Raw genomic sequence first — 19,647 nt, forward strand, 5'->3', positions numbered from 1 at the left:
CAGAGCTAGGACAGTAAGATACACACACTCTCATGCTGATATTTCTAGTTAAAATTTAGCTGTAACTTTTACTGAACTCTTAATTTTATATTTGTATCTCTTTACTACACTGAAAAATTTGGTTTCTAATAACATTAACACCACTTACATGTTTAATCCTACAATATGCACACAATAATTTACAAATAATAATTCAAATATTATTCTACTAAATACTATTCTACTAATAAAATAAATGTGAATACGTTTAAGACTTTGCATAGTTTATTTTGTCCTTATAACCCCTAAGGGTTATACCATATATACACCATGTACCCCTAAGGGTATACCATCAAAATACTGTGTCTAATGTCATTTGAAATAATTCTTTTGTTTGTGTAGTCATTTTTACCAATTCAATATATAATTTGGTTTGTTAATTTTTAATATTATAATTTGCTTTTTATTTTTATATACTTCTATTTCTTGAATATGTAAAATGTTGTTCAAAAGTCAAACCTATATAATAAGGCGTACTCAGGAAAGTCGTCTCTGCACCTTCCACAATTCTCCCTGCCATCTTTATCACTTCACCCTATTTATTTCCTTTTTTAAAACTTTGTAAATTGTGTAATATGAAAAGCAGAAAATGCATAAAACAAAAATGAATAGCTCAATAAATTATCACCAAATGAACACCCATGTAACCCAGGTCCAGAAATTGAACATTTCTAACATCCTGGAAGCATTATTTTGTCCCCTAGTCATAACCTCTTCCCAAAGGTAACCATTATCCATTCTCTACTTGACAATGTTTCCTTGCTTTTCTTTATGATTTTATAACCTAAGGATGCATGCATAGGTTATAAAACTGTAAAGAAAAACTAATAAACATTGATTTTAGATTATCTCCAGTCTTGGGTTATCATGAATGGTGTGATTGTATATATATATACACACATATATATATGTATATGTATACGTATATATACACACACACACGTATATAAATATATACATATATACTCTTGTACATGTTTCCTGTTGCACATATGTGCCAGGGGAGGCAGACAGCCTGTACCTTCTCACAGGGAAGAAGCTGTGGAAATAGATAGTCTCTCTTCATTCTCCTCATTCCCTCCCTCTGATCTGCTTCTAAGTATTACCTTTGTCCTAAACCATCCAGAATCCAGAGGAACAGGGAACTCATTGAAGTAGTCCACACAGGTCAGCCTCTTGGGACAGAAAACTGGGTAAAAATTGGTGGAGAGTAGAATATAGGGGCAAACTTAAGTTATTGCTCATCTGATCCCCTTCTCCCTCCTTTTTATTTTTTATTTTTTGAGAGATTATCTGTCAGTATAATTGTTATTCCTTTGTAGATAACTTGCCTTTATCCACAGTTTCACTAGGCTGTGACTAGGGGAGAATTTCTTTTTATTTATTCTCTTTGATATTCAAAGGGCTTCTTGACTACATGGGCTCATGCCTTTCATCAGTTTTGAAACATTCTCAGACATTATCTCTAAATATTGACTCTGTCCCATTTACTTGTTCCTTTCTTTCTGGGATTCCAAGTAAATTTGTGTTAAACTTTCTTGTGGTACCTTCTATGATTCTACCTTATCTTTTGACCTATATTCCAGTTTACTTTTTGTTGATCTGTGTACAGTCTATTGTCTTGAACTTGGCCTGAAACAGATGGCCAATCCGAGTAAATAAGAAGAGTTTAACAAAGTAACTATTTATAAAGGTGTGGACAGGTAAAGGAATATAGACCTTTGTGAAGTCACAGCTGTTAGGGAGGGAGCCAGAGGAATACTCATCTTGGCCTCTCTCCTTTTTTGGCCTCTAAACTCTTGCAAATACCTACTATTGTCTAAACTTAACCGGAAGTCAGTGAGCAAAGTCCTCTGGTTTATGCAATCCAAAGACATCAACTTGGAGACATAGAGCAGGATGAAGAATGATGCAACATAAATATGGGTGGGAAAATGGTGACCATCTACCTTAATTCTAGCTTCCATCCTTGTGTTTTGTTTGAATGAAAACTTTGTACCCTTATGACAAGTGATGCACACATCCCTTAATTCAGACATACTCTCATATGAAATCTAAAGCATTGTCAATATCAGTGCTCCTGATATAAAGTAGCAGGGAAAAGAAATGAGAGGGGGAAAAAAGTTACTTTAAACACAGCTGCTACAATCCCTAGTGAATCTGCTTCTCTGATTGAACCCTGACTGATAAGAATTTGGTACTGATAGTGATTCCAAAGAAACAGAATCTTAAGGATGTGTTCTCTGATGGTTTTCTGTTATTGGTTTTCTGCTCTATTAGATATAAAAGCATTAATGACTGTTTCCAGTGGTAGAGGGGATATTGGCAGTCCATGACATGCAGTGGCAAGATAATTCCTCACATTATTGCCTGTAGATACTTATAATCAAGTGCCTATAGAAGACAAGACTTTAGATGACCAAAAGTTTATTGCTGTAGAATATTTTAGGGAAATAAGGAGTGTTGTGGTGTGGGTTGGTTGCTTCTACATGTTCTGGAGACTTGACAAAAAAATTATTAGCTCAGGGCTTAAATTTCCAGCTCAAATTTCTTATAAGGAACCTGAAAGTTTCTATCTACATCTGCCCTGAAAGAAATCAGCTCTCTGTGACCTCAGCTCTCTGATGCACTCAAGAAAAGTTGTGATTCTGTAGTTGAACCAGCTATTTTCTTGTTGTTAGAATGGGAGTGTTTATCTTTTGGGCTTCCTACATCCCAAGCAGATGTGGAACTCTTTCATTTTGAAGGGTAATTGTCAGTTACAGAATTCTAGAATGACAGTTACTTTCTTTCAACACATTTAAAATGTTATTTCTCTATCTTCTGGCTTCTTTTGTTGCTGTTGTGGAGTTAATTATGAGGCTAAATGTTGCTCCCTTGAAAATAATCTTCTCCACACATTCACAGCTGCTTATAAGATTTTTCTCTTTGGCTTTGTTTTCCTGAAATGTCAGTTTTCTGTTAGTTTTAGTTTTAGTTTTTTGTCTTTTAGTATTTTGCTTGAGACTTGGTAGTCTTGAATCTGTTCATTGATATCTTTCAACAGTTTTGGAAATTTTCTGGCTACAATCTCTTTAAATACTGCTTATGCCCTATTCTCTCTCTTCTTTCTAGGATGCCAATTAAATAAATGGTGACTCTACTCACTATATCCTCTTGGTTTCTTACCCTTTTCCCTTTATTTTCCATCCTTTGCCTCTTTGTGTTTTTTGGAGGGAAAGGCTAAATTTCTTCTGACCTGTCTTCTGGTACACCAATTCTATTTCAGCTGTCTCTAATCTGCTATTAAACCTATTCAACTAAATTTTTGGTTCTCACATTTTTAAGTTTTAGAATTTCTATTAATTCTTTTTCTTTTCAAAGAACCAATTTTGAGTTTTATTAATTTCTATCTTTTCCTATTTTCAATTTTACTGATTTCTGCTCTAATTTTTATTGTTTATTTTCTTCTGCTGCCTTTAAGCTTAAATTGCTCTTCTTTCTCTAGTTTCCTAAAGTGTGAACTTAGTGTATTGATTTTAGGTCATTCTTACTTTATAATGTATGCATTCATTGCTATAAATTTTCTTCAAAGCACTGCTTTCACTGCATGCCACAAATTGTATTTTCATTTTTGTTTACTTCAAAATATTTTAAAATTTCTCTTGCAATTTCTTCTTTGGCCCATGGGTTATTTAGAAAGGTGTTGTTTTCCATATATTTGGGGATTTTTCCAGCTATCTTTCTGTTATTGATTTCTAGTTTAACTTCATTATGGTCTAAGAATGTATTCTGTGTGATTTCTCTTCTTTTAAATTTGTTGGGGTGTGTTTTATGATGGTCTATCTTGATGAATGTTCCATGTGAGCTTGAGAAGAATTTGCATTCTGCTGTTGTTGGATGGTATATTCTAACCATCAATTAGATCAGATTGAATGATTGTTCTGTTGAGGTCATCTATATCCTTTCTGATCTTCTGTCTGCTTGATCTGTCAATTACTGACAGAGGAGTGCTGAAGTCTCTAATTATAAAGGTGAATTTTTCTATTTCTCCTGTCAGTTCTATCAGTTTTTGCCTTATGCATTTTGACATAGTTGATAAGTAGAGAGGGCAAGAACAGCAGCATGACAAAGAATCTGTGCCATCAAGAACTAGTCACTTAATTTCTCTGGGTTGTTTAAATGGATGTGGTGTGTGGCCAAGTCCCAATTTCTTAGAGAAACAAAATCTAGATATTTGCCCATTTTCATGTACCTGTGAATGTCCAATGAGTATGAGAGTGTCTTGGGAAGTATAAAGCTCTGCGGATAGGACATTCTGGTATTTGGCTGATCACAAGTGATCAGATTACTCACTCCTTTTAAAAATTTTAAGCTACCAGGAGCAAACTAGCAAGAGTCAGCAAAACATTTAATGTGCGTACACTTTGATTACAGCACTTTTATGTTGATTCTTGGAAGCACAAAGAATGGGAGAGCCTTGGCAGGGGCTGTAATGCTGGAGGTGGAGACCCTCATAGAACAGCACCATCCAAGCAAGTCTGACATGGAAGGATGGGTGGGCAACTGGATCATAGAGCATCATCAGATGTGGGCAGAGAAGGCTAGCCTTTCTAGCTATGGTCCCACCCTCACTTTCCCTACTTCAGGAAGGAAAACAGGACAGAAAGCAGCCTTTGAGCAATACCAAGGCGCTGTGTTCTTCTCACCCCACCCCCTGTTCAGGTCCTGCCTCTCTCACTTAGAGGACTCTAGCCAGGTCCAAACCCCACCCATCCTGCCTCAGGGCAAGTCACAGAGAGTTTGCATGAAAGCCACTTTAATGTTGGAGATTCATCCTGGAACTACCTCCCTGGAGGGCAATGGGGAGGGCACTGGGGCAGAGAGGCTTGCACGAGGTCTCAGTCAGCGACAAGGTTGTGGCCTACAGTGGAGGGTGACTCAAAGAAGCCCTAAAACAAGAAACAAAGGATTGGAATCAGTATGTGGGAAGGTGGCCCCTCCCTCACCTACTCGTTCCAAAATGCTTCAGTAACAGCCTGATTTAAGTAAGCCCACAGTAACTCAGTCCATCGATTGAGTGCTTGTCCCCTTGCTCCCACATGGAATTCATAGGGTTCTCATCCTGTGATTTTCCCTTGGGCTCAGGCTGGAGAAGCATGGCAGTATCTTGTTTGTTTTCTTGAAAGCACCACACCAACAAGTCTCCCAAAGGTGGTCTTCACTTAGCTCTGTGTGCTCCGACCCAGCAGCCGATCCAGGCTTAGGAAGCCCAGCTGCCATCTTATGGGAGTGAGAACAGGTTTCCTAGGAGAGCATAAGGGGCTGGAAGCCCCAGAGAAGCAGGATGCCTCTGGATGGAGTGCACGGCCAGCTGGAGGTGCCGACTCCACTGCCACCATTCCAGTCCAAGCCACCTCAGTCTCCCTTGTACCAGGATGATCAGCTCCTTATAGGCCTCTTAGTTTTCACTCTTAGTTTTCTCACAATCCATCCCCCAATATCACTAGAGTGGTCTTTTCAAATCATATCACATTATGATATCCCTTTCCTTAAAATTTCCCCATCGACTTGCCACCACACTTGGAATAAAATCCAAACCTTCCACCATGATCTATGAGTCCTTGTGTGGTCAACCCCAGTCCTACATTCTCTAACCTAATTCTCTACCACTGACTTTTCCATCTGTCCCTCAGACATACTATGGATCTTTGTCTCAGGGCATTTGTCAGTATGGTGCTCTCTGCCTTGGATGCCCTTCCTTTATATTGTCCTCTGGCTGGCACCTTCTTGTAATTTAGGCCTTAGTCCAAAAAAAGACTTGTCCATGTTGAAGAGTCTGGTATGTGGGACAGCCCAACCCCTGCTGCAGTCCCTGAGAGGAAGGGTAGAGGCTTTGCAGGGGAAAGGGCTGAGAATCAGGACACCTGGGTCCAGTCTTTGCTCTGCCATGAACCTGCTATGAAGCCTTGAGTAAGCTGCTTGACCAGCCTGGGCCCCAATGTCTTATCTATAAAGATAGATGGGAGGGCTATATGAGTGTTTTCAGTCGAATTCTGAAGTGTTCAAGCATCCCAAAGAGATAATGCAGAACCTTGGGATGCTCACTCAGGCCACAGAGTAGAGCAAGGCAGGGAGGTGCTGAATGCAAAGGCCTCTGGGCTACCTCTTCCATTCATCCAAAGTAACTTCACTATCACTTGCTATATACAGAGGAGTGTATGGAGAAAAGAGGGACCTTTTACTTAATTGTGAAACCCTTCAATTTTGCATGCCTATTTTAAACTCAATTGTTTTTCATGATACTATAGATCATTTCACCCTTAGAGGCTCTCAGCACCTGCATCATGCCCCTCAACCTCTTATTTGGACACCCAAAGGTGGTCTGAGAGACAGGAAAATCTGGGTACCATTCAATTGGGAAAGATATTTTCTTCAGCTTTTTTGTTCACATCCCAATGCCCATTCCCTCCTTCACACCTGCCTCCCTCATTTAAAGAAGTCTTTGGTGATTCTAGCCTCCCAAGAAAAAGTGAGCCCTCACCTTGACAGGGTTGGCCACCTCTTGTTTCAAGGCCTTTGAAACCACTCTGGAGGTAAAGCACTGATCCTTGTTCACCTTGGCCATTGGGCTCTGTGAAGAAGGAAGACAGGAATCAAGAAGGAGACAGAAAAAGGTGGCAGAGCCCCTGAGGGAAAGAGATGGGACCCAAAGTCAGGATTCATGTCTTGAGAAGACACATGGGTCTCACCTTGGGGAATAAGAGTCGAAGTTTCTCCTCTTGCTTGCCCCTAAAAGACATGGGGATGATAAATGGGACCTAGGCTTGTTAGCACCCGCCTCCTCTCCCTTTGCAGACATTACTAATGGCTCATGGAACTGTTTCCTGCAGATCACAGACAGGACCTCTGAATCATTCTCATAGTGCTCCTGGCAGCTCTTACCTGCATTAATGCCTGCTCCCTCCTTGCTCTGTCTGTCAGTCAGACAGCATGGACTGACCATAGGCCTCACATACCTCATCCCAGTGGTTCTGGTGGGAAAGGCTGCCTGTCCAACCCTCACACATGGATCCTGGGGATGGAGTTTGCTAATGTGTCCCATCTTCTGGGTCATCACATTCTGGGTCATGTCATCCTTCCAGAACAAACCTGCAGGGTGAAAAGATGTGGTGAATTAACACCGGGGATGTTCTAACTGGCCCACTCCAGGGACCAGAGTGAGATCAACACTCCCCCTCTCCCTCAGGTAGATAAAAGATCACAATTTGTGGAGAGAATTAAATGAGATGACATATAAAAGTTGCATAGCACAGTTCCTGGCATGTAATAAATGTTCAGTTAGGATTAAGACTATACTCTTTTTGCTGATTCATTTGATGCTATTGTGAGGATTAAATGAGATTAGGGATATAAAAATTGCTGAGAAAACTAAGACAGTGATTTCCAAACTTTAGGGTGCATCAGAATCTCCCAAAAAGCTTGTTAAAACACAGATTGTTGTTCCTCACTCCTAGAGTTTCTGATTCAAGAGGTCTGAGATGACGCTCAAGAATTAGCATTTCTAACAAGTCTCCTGGTGATGCTGCTACTGGTCCAGGGATGCACTTTGAGAACCGCTGCTCTAAGGCATTATAAACATGATAGACATTCGTAGTGGTAGTAGTACAATGAACTCAAGCTGCATTTCCTATCTGACTCTTCTCTCATTCATGCAACTCTGCTATAAGGAAGGGTTGGCCATTTGTCTTCAAGAGGCTCCTCACTCCCTTCATCCCTCCCTTCTATTTGTCCTATAATCTGCTCTGCTTCCTACTCAGAAGCTGAAGTGTGTGTGTGTGTGTGTGTGTGTGTGTGTGTGTGTGTGTGTTCTGGCTGAGAATTTAAGGATTCCTGTCTCTGTAAAATCTCAGATAGTGCCTGTGGTTGGGGTTGGGGCTAGTCTCAAGGAGTTGGATGCTGACATCTTCCAAGGGCTTCTTCTAGAAGCCTCTACTGGGTTCTTCCAGGATGTTCAAGTGCAAACAGCCTGTCCTTCCAGCTCCACACTTACTCTGGTCCCACCTGGTCCTCCAGGAGGTAAGCATGACAGAAAAGTTTCAAGAAGAGATATCTGGGGAAGAAAACCTGTTCTCAGATAAAAAGCCCCTCATTATTACCTACCCTTGTATCTGACCAGGTCCCAGACTCTCTTCACCTTTTACTCACCTTGAGGCACAATCTGCTGGAAGAAAACTTGCAAGCGCTGGAAGACTGGGGTAGTAAATCCTTGGAGGGACCAGAGCTGCCCCACTCCCACTTGGCTCTGACCATCTAAGAGCAAAATAGTGGTGTGAGAAAGGAGCCTGGCCAGAAGACTTACAAATCCCAGTTGAAGGAAAGCAGCTTCCTCCCACTAACATCCCTGGGTTCACTGGTCTCTGTCCCCCTCATCAGACCCCCTCCTAATTTCAAGTCCTCCTTCTTTTCATATTTCCCTCCCCATCACCACTCTCCCTGTTCTTCAGCCCCTGAATCTCATTCATCTTTGGCACCAACTTCCAATAAGAACCAAGCTTACAGGCAAAGAGCATCCTGTGGAGGTTAAGATAAGCAGAGACTCAGAAAGCTACACACATGAAATGGATAATCAGGTGAACAGGCAGGGCATGGAAAACAGGCAAATTGCATTCAGGGAAGTCTTTGAAGCCTGGAGGGGATTACAGAGGAGGCCTGGAATCCTTAAAGGAAAAAAAGTATGGTATGTATAGGGTTTGAGTGTCTGGATCCTTGTTCTGAAAGCCACAGTTTGGCAGACTGCATAAGGGAAGGAAAGGAGATGGAGATAATCCCTAATGCTATACACACTTTCCTTATTCCAGGTAGGTGGGTAGGACTGGAGTCTGTTTGTTTGTTTGTTTTCCCTATAGTGGAATTACCACAAGTCATTATGGACTGCGAATTCTCCCCAGTCAAATGGATCCTAATATTAATTTCCTGGCTTTAGGAAGGACCAGAACCTCCAGCACCCTGTTGAGAAGGAAAAGAGCTTCTGGAAGGAGAGATTGTTCTCTGAGGCAGCACTCCCAGAACGGATAGGAAAAGCAGTGAACTGGACACCCTGGGTCAGACCCACAGGGCTCCTGGCGCTGTCCGCGGTGCTGAGTGATGGCCAAAGCCTGACATGGGGGCGACTTTGAGCGGTGAAGAGAGCTGGGCATTCCCACAAGGCTTGATCGTCCTCACAACCAACCCCCACCCGCTCCCCACGCCTTGCTTCCTGTCGCTTGACATCAGGCCTCCTCCCACAGTTCTTCGGGAGTCCTCTGCATTGGCATCTAAACCCCACAGATCGGGGGAGGAAAGTTGGCGTTAGGCTCTGAGTTTGCGCCGTCTGCCCCACGCGCCAGGCGCTGGAATCCCTGAGTCTGCGCAGTCGGTCTCTGGCAGCTCAGACATGAGTCAGCGATGGTCTACCTGGCTGGCTCAGAGTGAAGGGGATGGAAAAAGGATGGACTGTTTCTCTCTCCATCCTCTTCTACCCCGGCCTAGCCTTCCACTTCTTAGCAGAAATTGGATCGCTGACACCAGGCTCTGGGGGGCTTATAAAGAAGCCTTGGCTCATCCCTCGGCCCAGCCTTCTCTTCGGAGCCAGGACTCCGATAACCCGCGGTCCCTGCTCCTGCAGTCTAGAGATTCTAGTCCCCTGCCTACCCCTCAGCCATAGGCATCTTTTCCCTGGCCCCTTGGCTCGTCTTGCTTTTCTTGCGGCCTCACAGGCCAGTTTTACTTCCCCCAATGCATGTTTCCCCGTCCTCTTCCCAAATCCCCAGTCTTCCCCTGAGTGGGCTTCCCTGAGTCCTCTGAGTCGCAGAGCCCCTATGCCGAGCCCCACTCCAAGCCTGCGCCTCTTTGGGCGAGATGCTCTCTACATTCATCTATTTTCACCCCTAAACACATTACTTTCCTCTTAAGTTCCAAACCTTGAGCTCCCCCATCCCAGCGTGCTTCGCTCAGAATCGCTCTCTAGCCTTGCCCGCACCCCCCAGGTTTCCTCCTGACCGTGGCCACCAATGTCGCTGCAGCCCCCTGGGCGGCTGTTCAGAAGCAGGAAACAGAGGAGCAGCCAGAGCCCCCGGGAGCCCCCAGGCCACAGCAGGCGCTGCATCCTCCTGGGCTTGGCGCGCTGGCTCCCCACCTAAGTCGCAGAGAAGGTAGGGACAGCTGCCTGAGGGACTGAGCGGGGCTGTGGCTTCCCACCCGCTAGCGAAACGGGATCTGCACAACCCTCCCTTGGCATCTGGGCCAATCACTGGCGGGCCCTGCCCCTGCGGACTCCTATTCAGCCCCTACTTCCCCTACCGCCCCCACAACCATCCCACCACACCCCATCCCCAGGAACCCACTCCTTTTTTACATAAATCGTATGCCAAGGACTACTGCCTCTACTCCCAGTCCCAAGGTTGGAGAAATGGACTGCATGTGAAACGCAGGTGCGATTTGTACCTAACTCATAGGTTTGCTGTGAGGATTAAAAATGAACAGCAACTGGGTAGCCGGCACTCAATGAATCTAGTCTATTTTTATTATCTTGATGCTAACTTTGCCCTCACCCATCTAAAACCCTTCAGCAATCATGGGTTTGACCTGCTAAGAATAAGCACATCCATCTACTTCTCCACATCCACTGCCATAGCCTGGGATCAAACCACTGTACTCTTTTTAACAGAGCTATTGTAATAACTAGCTAACTAACTGATCCCTTGCTTCCACTGTAATTTCGTTACAGGATTCCTAAACTCTAGACTGACATTTCAATCTTTTTTTTATTAAGCTTAAAATTTTATTATGAACATTTTCAAATATAAAAAGAGAGAAGACTCAAATGAACATTAATATATTTACCACTCAGATTTAACAATTAATAAGATTTTGTCACAATTGCTTCTTTTTCTTGCTGAAGTATTTGAAAGTAATTTACAGACATCATGACATTTCACACCTAAAAAATTCAATATACATCTTTTAGAATGAATGAATTTTCTGCATAATCACAATAGCATTATGATATCTGTTTTAGGCTGAATAACGGCTCCCACAGATGTCCACATTCAAATCTCTAGAACCTGTGAATATGTTACTTCACATGGTAAAAGGGATTTTGCAGGTGTGATTAAACTTAGAATGTGGTTCACTTCAGATGGGGAGTTTCTTGGATTTTCTGGTATGCCCAATATAATCACAAAGTCTTTAGAAAAGAGAAGTAGAGGGGTCACAATCAGTAGTCAGAGTTATAATATTGGAAGCAAGAGGTTGGAGTGGTACGAGAAAGGGGCCTCAAGCCAGGGAATGCAAACAACCTCTAGAAGCTGAAAAAGACAAGGAAATATATTCTCCCTTTAAGCCCCTAGAAGGAGCACAGCCCTGCTGACATTTTGATATTGATTTTAGGCTTATGACTTTCAGAACTGTAAGATAACAAATTTGTGTTGTTCAAGCCACTAGATTTGAGGTGATTTGTTACAGCAGCAATTGAAAATGAACACAATTGTTTAAAAATATTTACTATTCCATAATTGACATAATTCTCTAGTACTTCTGGTTACAACTTCTTTAACAGGTTAATGCTTTATGGATATTTTCCCCAATTCTGAGCACTTAATTTTAATTTTCTTAATAGTGTTTTTGAAGAGCAAAGTATTTTAATTTTGAGGAAGTCCAATTTATTGATTTTATTTTTTATCACTAATGCTTTCTGTGTTCTTAGAAATGTTTACCTATCCCAAATTCACAAAGATTTTTCTCCTATGCTTTCTTCCAAATGTTTGATTATCCTGACCTCATAAAATCAGTCAGAAAGCATTCCTCTTTTGTTATGTTCTGAAAGAGTTTCTGTATGATTGATATTACTTGTTTGAGTGTATGGGCCTGGAGATTCTTTTTTCCCCCCATTAATGGAGGCACTGGGGATTGAATCCAAGACCTCATGCATGCCAAGCATGGGCTCTACCACTGAGCTATACGTCTCACCTCTTTGGGCCTGGAGTTTCTTTGTGAGAAAGTTTTATTACAATTTCAATCTCTTTAGCTATTCAGTTGTTCTATTTCTTTTCATGTCTGTTTTGGAAACTTGAATTTTTCAAGAAATTTGTCTCTAACATTTAAGTTATCACATTTGTTAGCATAAAGATATTCATAATATTTATCATTTTAATGGCTGTAGAAATTTGAAGTGATTTCACTTTTTAAATTCGTGATTTTGATACTTCATATTTTTCCTCTCTTTTTCTTCATCAGTGTAGCTAGCGATTTACAAATGCTATTGATCTTTTTAAAGAACTGACTTTTGGTTTTATTGGTTTTTCTCTATTGTTTACCCATTTTTTTGATGTCCATTCTTTACTATTATCTCCTTCTATTTTCTTTGAGTTTTGCTTATCTTTTTCTAGCTTCTTGAGTTAGTAGCTTAGATCATTGACTCAATTTTTTTTTCTTTACAATAAACGCAAGTAAATCTATATTTTCCCTCTAAGCATTACTTTTTTGTGTTTTAATTATTAGGGCCCACATTTCCTGCCATCAGACAAGCCCACAAGAAGGATTTTGACCAAAACCCACTTTAAAAATTCGGAAGCAAGTTGTCTTAGACCTGCCCCTCTAAATGGCAGTGCAGTGGGTGGAGGATAGCGATGCTTCAGTCAGCTACAAAGTTTTGCTTGGAGAAGGAAACAGTTCAAAGAAGCCCTAAAATGGAAGGAAATGTGGAATTTGTAATTTGTGTGTATATGTGCTGGAGTACTCCCTCTCTACAATGTAAACTCCCCTTTCCCCTCTAATAGCTGTCTTGATTTGGGCAAGTCCTGAGGCAAAATGACTCAGCAACTGCCCCACAGCTGGCCTCCCCTTGGCTCTCTGGCCCTGATCTTCTCTCCAGCTCCTGATTTTCTCTTAGATTTATAGCTAGTCAAGAACTCTAACCTGGAGAAGAATGGCAGCTTCTTGTTTGCAGACTTTATACCATGGTAACCAGTTCTTATTGTGGTGATCAGTCACTCAGTGCTGATGTGTCACCCCAGCAACCATTCTGGGCAAATGAAGCACAGTTGCCATGGTGACAGAAGTCAGAAGCTGTTTCCTTGGAGAGCATTCCCCTTGAGGCTCAGGCTCCTCTGGGTAAAGTCCATGGCCAGCTGGAGGTTCTCGGCTCTGTGTGGTTGCCCAGTTCAAACTACTGCAGTATTCCCTGGACCAAAATAATACTTCCTAACAGATCTGTCTGTTCCACTCTTGCCCTCTGTCAATACATTCTCCAACAGTACTAAGCTGGTCTTTAAAATTTTTGCATTATTATTCTACTCATTTCCTTAAAAGCCCTAATGATCTTCTTCTGTCCTCTGTGTAAGATCTAGACTCTTTACTATTACCTGCAAGACTCTATGTGGTCAGTTCTGGGATTACTTTTTTTTTTTAATATTTTTTTATTGAAGTATAGTCAGTTTACAATGTTGTGTCAATATCTGGTGTACAGCACAATACTTCAGTCACATAGGAACATACATATATTCACTTTAATATTCTTTTTCACCATAAGTTACTACAAGATATTGAATATGGTTCCCTGTGCTATACAGTATAAACTTGTTGTTTGAGCTTACTTCTCCAATCACATCTCCTCCTACTAGCTGTTCTGTTTGTTCTTCTAATGTGCTATATAGAAATGGAAAATACAATAACAAAAATAAAAATTCACTAGGTAAGTTCAACAACAGAATAAGAATGACAAAGGAAAGTGTTAGTTAACTTAAAGATGGATCAATAGACATGATGCAATCAGAACAACAGAGACAAAATATTGGGGGGGGGGGAAGTTAGCAGAGCCTCATAGACCTGTGGGAGAATACACAGAGTCTAACATTCATGTTGCTGGAGTCCCTGAAGGAGAGGAGGAAAAAGGTAGTATATTAAGAAAAAAAAAACTTGAAGAAATCATGGCTGAAAACTTCCCAAATTTGTCAAAATCATGAATTTATAGAGTCAATAAGTTCAGTGAATTCCAAACAGGATAAACCTGAAAAAAATCCGTGTCCTGATACATCATAGGCAGACATCTAAAAACTAAAAACAAAGAAAAAAATCTTGAAAAAATCCAGAGAGGAAAAATAGCACATCACTTAAAGGAGAACTATAATCCAAATGACAGTGGATTTTTCATTATAAACCATGGGGCCCAGAAGGAAGTGTAATAACATATTTTGAGCGGTGAAGAAATGAGCTGTTAACCCAGGATTTTATATCCAGTAAAATACACTTCAGGAATGAAAGTGAAATTAAGATGAAGAAAAATTAATTAATTGCAAGCATACCTGCGCTACAAGAATTGCTGAAGGAAGTTCTTCGGATAAAGGGAAACAGTATCTGAAGGAAACTTGAAATGTCAGGATGAAGGAGGAACAATAGAAGTGGGAAATATCTGGATGAGTATTGTATACTATTTGTTTCCTCTAGAATCATTTAAAACATGTATGATGGTTGGAAGCAAGAATTATAACATTGTCTGATAAAGGCTTCAATGTATAAAGATGTTACTGATTCTGGTTGACAACTACAACAGAATTGTGGGAGAGTAATGGGAACTGTATGCTGGTGAGATTTCTACCATTCCACTTGAAATGGTGAAACAGTGATTATAAGTAGACTGTGAAAACTTATGTATACTCTGATCCTCAGAGCAACCACATAAAAAACTATAGAAAGATAGTAAAAACCACAATTGATACATTAAACTAGAACACTTAAAACTGTTTCAATAATTCAAAATAAGGAAGGAAAGGTCAAGCACACAATTGTGGAGGTTGAGAAGTCCCGTATTCTGCCACCTGCAAGCACAGAACCAGGAGAGCTGGTGCTGTAATTCAGTCTGGGTCCAAAGGCCCAAGAACCAGAGGCACTGATGTCCAGGAGCAGGGAAAGATGGCTATCTCAGCGCAAGTAGAGAGAGCAAATTGCCCTTCTTCCACTTTTTTATTCTATTCAGGTCCTCTGCGGATTGAATAATGCCCATCTGCATTGGTGATCTTCTTTACTCAATCTGCTGTTTCAAATGTTAATCTCTTCCAGAGATATCATCACAGATACACTCAGAAATAATGCTCTACCAGCTATGTGGGCATCCCTTAACCCAGGCAAACTGACATAGAAAGTTATCCTTCACAGTAAGAAACTGGGAGTATACCCTGCTGGAGACACCTGAGCATCTGTAGAAATTGTCTCAGATTGACTCCAACAAGAACAGGATATGTTGGGACATTTACTACTAAACTAAGACCTTACCTGTTTGAGGGCTGCCTCTGAGGGTGTTAAATCCCAGATAATTCAAGACTGTCTTGAGCATAAGTAGGCAAGTTTCCAGGCATTCCAGAGAATCCACTGGATGAGAAATCCCATGGCTTGAGGTGGGAAGGTGTCAGCACATGCAGACACTGTCCAGCTGCTTATGAGCTCAGAGACTGGGTAGGAGACACAAAGCAGGGATCCTATGGGGTCAATTACACATGTGTTCAATAAGTATCTATTGCATAAATGTGTTATATCTATGATTTACTTCCCTCGCTAGTCTTCAATTGCCTTGAGGCAGGAACCATTTATCCCAGTGGCCAGGCAAAGTAAACACATGATGGGAAAAAGTAAGATGGGTGGTAGGGGTCAACCTCACTAATAAGAACTAGAGATAGTAAATATGATGAGTATTATATTTAGCTATGTCCTTAGATGCAAGGTTATGGGGAAGGGGACATGTACTGGCAGCATGATGAAGTCTGTATTACCAGAGGAGTGTCTCTTAATTTCTCTGGGCTCTATAAGTGGGTGGATGCTATGGTCTGAATGTTTATATCCCCCCAAATTTATATGTTGAAATCCTAACCCCCAAGGTGATAGTATTTGGAGGTGGGGACTTTGGGAGTGATTAGGTCATGAGGATGAAGCCCCCATGAATGAAATTAGTGCCCTTATAAAAGGCGCCCTAGAGAGAGCTCTCACCCTTCCACCATGTGAAGTTACAGCAAGATGGTGCCATCTATGAGCCAAGAAGCAGGCCCTCACCAGACACCTAATCTGCCAGGGCTTTAATCTTGGTCTTCCCAGCCTCTAGAATTATGAGAAATAAATTTCTGTTGTTTACAAGCCACCACGTTTATGGTATTTTGTTATAGCAGCCCAAACAGATTAAGACAGTGGTCTTGATACTTTTCCATGTGCTCCTATTTGCAAGGATCAAATGAACTGAGTGTGAGGTGCTTTGAGAAATGTAAATCCTGGAACACGCGACAGCTGGAGTTCGGCTGTGTTGAGCAATGGTGACTAATTTCCTGCCTCCCAGGGCAAACTGGCCACAGATATCAACCTGTTAAATGTGCATAGCCTTTAGCTGCATTATTCTCTGTGTGGTTTCTTGGGGCCAGGACTGGCATGACTTCTCTGTAGGGGACCCCAATGCTCAGAGGATACCGTGAACCTCAAAAGGCAGAGCAACATACCAGGCCTTTCAGACTTGGGCTCTGGAGAGAACATTTTCCTTCCACAAATGGAAGGAAGACCAAGGAGAAACATCTGAAGGCTATGAGTAGGGATGGCTGCTGCTCTGGCTGCAATTCCACCTTGCCTCTAACCTGCCTTAGAAATGGGCTGTGGGAGGAGGAAGGGATCTGAAACCAGGCCTGCAGGGCAACCAGGGGCTGTGCTCTCTGTCCTCCATACCCCAAGCTCCCCTGTGTTCGGATCCCACTTCTCTCACCTCTGAGACTCTGGTCAGGTCCAAGCCCCGCCCATCCTACTTCTAGACAAGTCTGTAGAAAGAGTTTGCTTGGAAATTGGCTTTAATAACCCATATTTGGATCAGCCTGAAATTGCCCTTCTGGAAAGCACCAGGGAAGGTGTGGAGGATGGGAGGCTTCCCCTGAGGCCTTAATCAGCTGCAAGGTTGTGACTCAGAGTAGGGAACAGCTCAAGAACACCCTAAAATGGGAAGAAACTAGCAATTTTCAGTGAATGCAATGAGGTAGGTGTTGCTACTCCCTCACCCACCCCACCTCAACCAAATTCAGAAGGAATCTCAATAGCAGTCTTGATCTGAATAGGCCCTGAGACTAGTGGCTCAGGAACTGTCAGACTGCAGGCCCTCCCCTGGCCCCCGTCTCTAGTCCCATCTCCTACCACAGATTTTCTGTTAGACACAGGGCTGGTTCGTCCCCTGAGCCTGGAGGAGACTGGCAGCTCCTTGTTTACATACTTGATAGAACCATGGTAACCAGTCCTCATCACAGGGTCAGTCACAGGACCGATAATGTGGTCCAGCAGCCAATACGAGCTAAGGAAGCTCTGCTGCCATGGTGACAGGGATGGGACTAGTGTCTCTGAAAGGGGTGAAGGGCTGGAGTGCCTCTGAGGAGCAGGCCGCCTCCAGACAGAGCCCAGGTGGAGCTTCTCAGCAACGCTGCCCCGATCTTAGTCTGAGGTACCAACAGATCCTGTCTGGATAACTCAGTAGCCCCAAAAATGTCTACTTGCTTCTCTTCTTGTCCATTTCATAATCTATTTTTCCATCAGCATCAGTGTAACTTTAGAAAATATTTATCATATTTTCCTGTTCTTTCCTTTAAAATCCCCTGATGATTTCCCACTGCATTTTGAATCAAACCCAGAGGCTGTCTGTAGATTATAAACCTTGAGCTCACAGCGAAAAAAAATGTGACAATGAATATATGTATGTTCATGTATAACTGAAAAATTGTGCTCTACACTGGACTTTGACACAGCATTGTACAATGACTATAACTCAATAAAAAAATGTTTGAAAAAAAAAACCTTGAGTAGTCCTGGGCCTCATCTCCAAGCTCCTCTCCTGCCACAGGCCATACTGTCCATTGCCCTGAAAGTTCTACCATCACACCTAAGGGCGACTGTATTTGCTTCTCCCCGCCTTCCGGACTCTTCCTCCAGCTCTCCCCCTGGCTGTTTCTTTGTGTCCTTTAGGTTAAAGTTCAAGTAGTCACCTCCTCAGGCAATCCTTGAATAAAAAAGTCTGAGGTGTGAAGCAGCCCAACCTCTACCAGGGTCCCTGGGAGGAAGGGTGTGGGCAGTGCAGAGGGACGGCTGGGAGTCAGGACACTTGGTCTAGTTCTGCTCCACACCTGCCCATTCAGTTTCTCATCTGTAAAGACGGGTAGATATCTATTAGATGGGAGATTTTCTCTCCTGGCGCCAAAGAACTTAAGGGTCCCAAGGAGATGCCTGAAAGCTTTACTCAGGTGAATTCCTCGACACCAAGAGAAGAGCAAGGGGGAGGCTGAATGTAAGGTGCTCTGGCTACGTCTCTCCCACTTCATTTTAGGACAAAATCTTTATGTATGTACGTATAATACATACGGATGGGTGGGTGAGGGGAGGATTAGGGTCATGTCATACTGAAGATTTTCTTAGAAAAACAGGGCTTGTGTATATACTTTTTAAGTTAGACAAGTTCTGAAGTAGATTTCTGCAGGTCCTTCGAGCTCTGTGTCTGTGCTTGATCTTACAGAACACCAGGCCACTGGAGACCCGCAGCCCCTGTATCTCACATTTCTGCAATCTGTGTAAAGGTGTCTGTGTAAAGATGCTTGTGGGGGCACCCTCCAGTGGGCAAAAGGAAGAATCTCCCTTAGAATCCAGCAACCACTGGCAGCCAAGGCGTTTTTCATACAGTTGTCTTTAATTCTTACATCAATCCCTGAGGGTCACCATGACTACCATCCCCATTTCACAGCTGTGGAAGAAGGGACTTGAAGGGCTTGGATAATGTGTCCAAGGTCACAGCTGGGCAGCGACAGAGCCAGGATTGGGCTGGCTTTGTCTGTACTGAAAGCGCTGTTCTTTCCTATCCTCCAGGCCCTCTCTTCCTGAAGGTTCTCCATCAGGCTCAGTGGAGTCCTGTCATTCCTTATCAGCCAACACCTGTCCCTTCCTTCACCTTGCCTCCCTCTTTAAACAGACTCTTGGCTGGCTCAGCCTTCCTGGACAAGGCCAGCCCCCCTCACCAAAACACACACAGCAAGGCCTTGCTGGGGTTGGTCACCTCTTGGTTCAGGGCCTCTGAAACCACTTCAGAGTTCAAGCATTGCTCCCTGTTCACCTTGGTCACTGGGCTCTGAGGGGAGGGAAGCCAGGAGTCAAAGGTGAAGAGAAAAGGGTGAAAGGGCCCAGGGAAGAAGAGAAGAGGCCCAAAATCCATGAAGGACTCTCACCCTAGGGAAAAACAGTGGCAGTTTCTCTTGGAGCTTGCCCCTAGAAGACAAAGATTAAGTTGGGGATAGCAAATAGAAGGTGTGCTTCCCACTCCCCTCCCTTTGCAGACATCACTAATGGATCATGGGGTTGCTTCTGGCTGAAATCAGACAGGCCCTGTCTTCATTCTATTCATAGGACTTCTGACAGCTCCTACCTATAGCCCTAAAACTCATTTCCTTCCCAATTGCTCTGTCTACCAGACATGTGCAGTGTGGACAGGGCACAGGCCTCACATACCTTGGCCTGGTGGTTTTGGTGGGAAAGGTCGCCTGCCCATCCCTTGAGCAGGTCTCCGGGCCATGGAGGCTGGGCGTGTGCTCCAACTTCTGA

The 19,647-nt window shown here is 42.8% G+C and overlaps 1 protein-coding gene across 7 annotated transcripts; it reads right to left on the reverse strand.

Moving 5' to 3' along the window:
* Positions 1-4,817: 4,817 nt before the first annotated feature.
* On the reverse strand, positions 4,818-17,256 carry RESP18 (regulated endocrine specific protein 18). Of its 7 annotated transcripts, XM_072961709.1 has the most exons (10): positions 17,209-17,256; positions 15,328-15,503; positions 12,616-12,741; positions 10,903-10,999; positions 10,060-10,195; positions 8,227-8,331; positions 7,038-7,170; positions 6,771-6,810; positions 6,563-6,652; positions 4,818-4,970 (listed from the first exon to the last, which is right to left on the reverse strand). In XM_072961709.1, the coding sequence occupies exons 5-10, from the start codon at positions 10,163-10,165 to the stop codon at positions 4,920-4,922; spliced, it is 525 nt and encodes a 174-aa protein (XP_072817810.1). In that variant the 5' UTR covers positions 10,166-10,195; positions 10,903-10,999; positions 12,616-12,741; positions 15,328-15,503; positions 17,209-17,256; the 3' UTR covers positions 4,818-4,919. The 7 variants fall into 7 exon arrangements, with proteins under 7 accessions (XP_072817810.1, XP_072817813.1, XP_072817811.1 ...); XM_072961712.1 differs by lacking the exon at positions 12,616-12,741; XM_072961710.1 differs by lacking the exon at positions 17,209-17,256 and having other exon boundaries at positions 15,328-15,517.
* Between the last annotated feature and the right edge of the window lie 2,391 nt (positions 17,257-19,647).

This window comes from Vicugna pacos, chromosome 5 (assembly GCF_048564905.1).
Source record: "Vicugna pacos chromosome 5, VicPac4, whole genome shotgun sequence".
NCBI classification, from domain to species: domain Eukaryota; kingdom Metazoa; phylum Chordata; class Mammalia; order Artiodactyla; family Camelidae; genus Vicugna; species Vicugna pacos.

What these genes read in the sequence shown, in the direction of transcription:
- RESP18 (XM_072961713.1), bottom strand. Translation starts at nt 10,165, where the DNA reads ATGCAGCGCCTGCTGTGGCCTGGGGGCTCCCGGGGGCTCTGGCTGCTC. An exon ending in ACCAGAACCACTGGGATGAG is followed by an intron (nt 6,811 to 7,037) that starts GTATGTGAGGCC and finishes CATGTCTTTTAG; the next exon opens with GGGCAAGCAAGAGGAGAAAC. An exon ending in TTCGACTCTTATTCCCCAAG is followed by an intron (nt 6,653 to 6,770) that starts GTGAGACCCATG and finishes CCTTCTTCACAG; the next exon opens with AGCCCAATGGCCAAGGTGAA.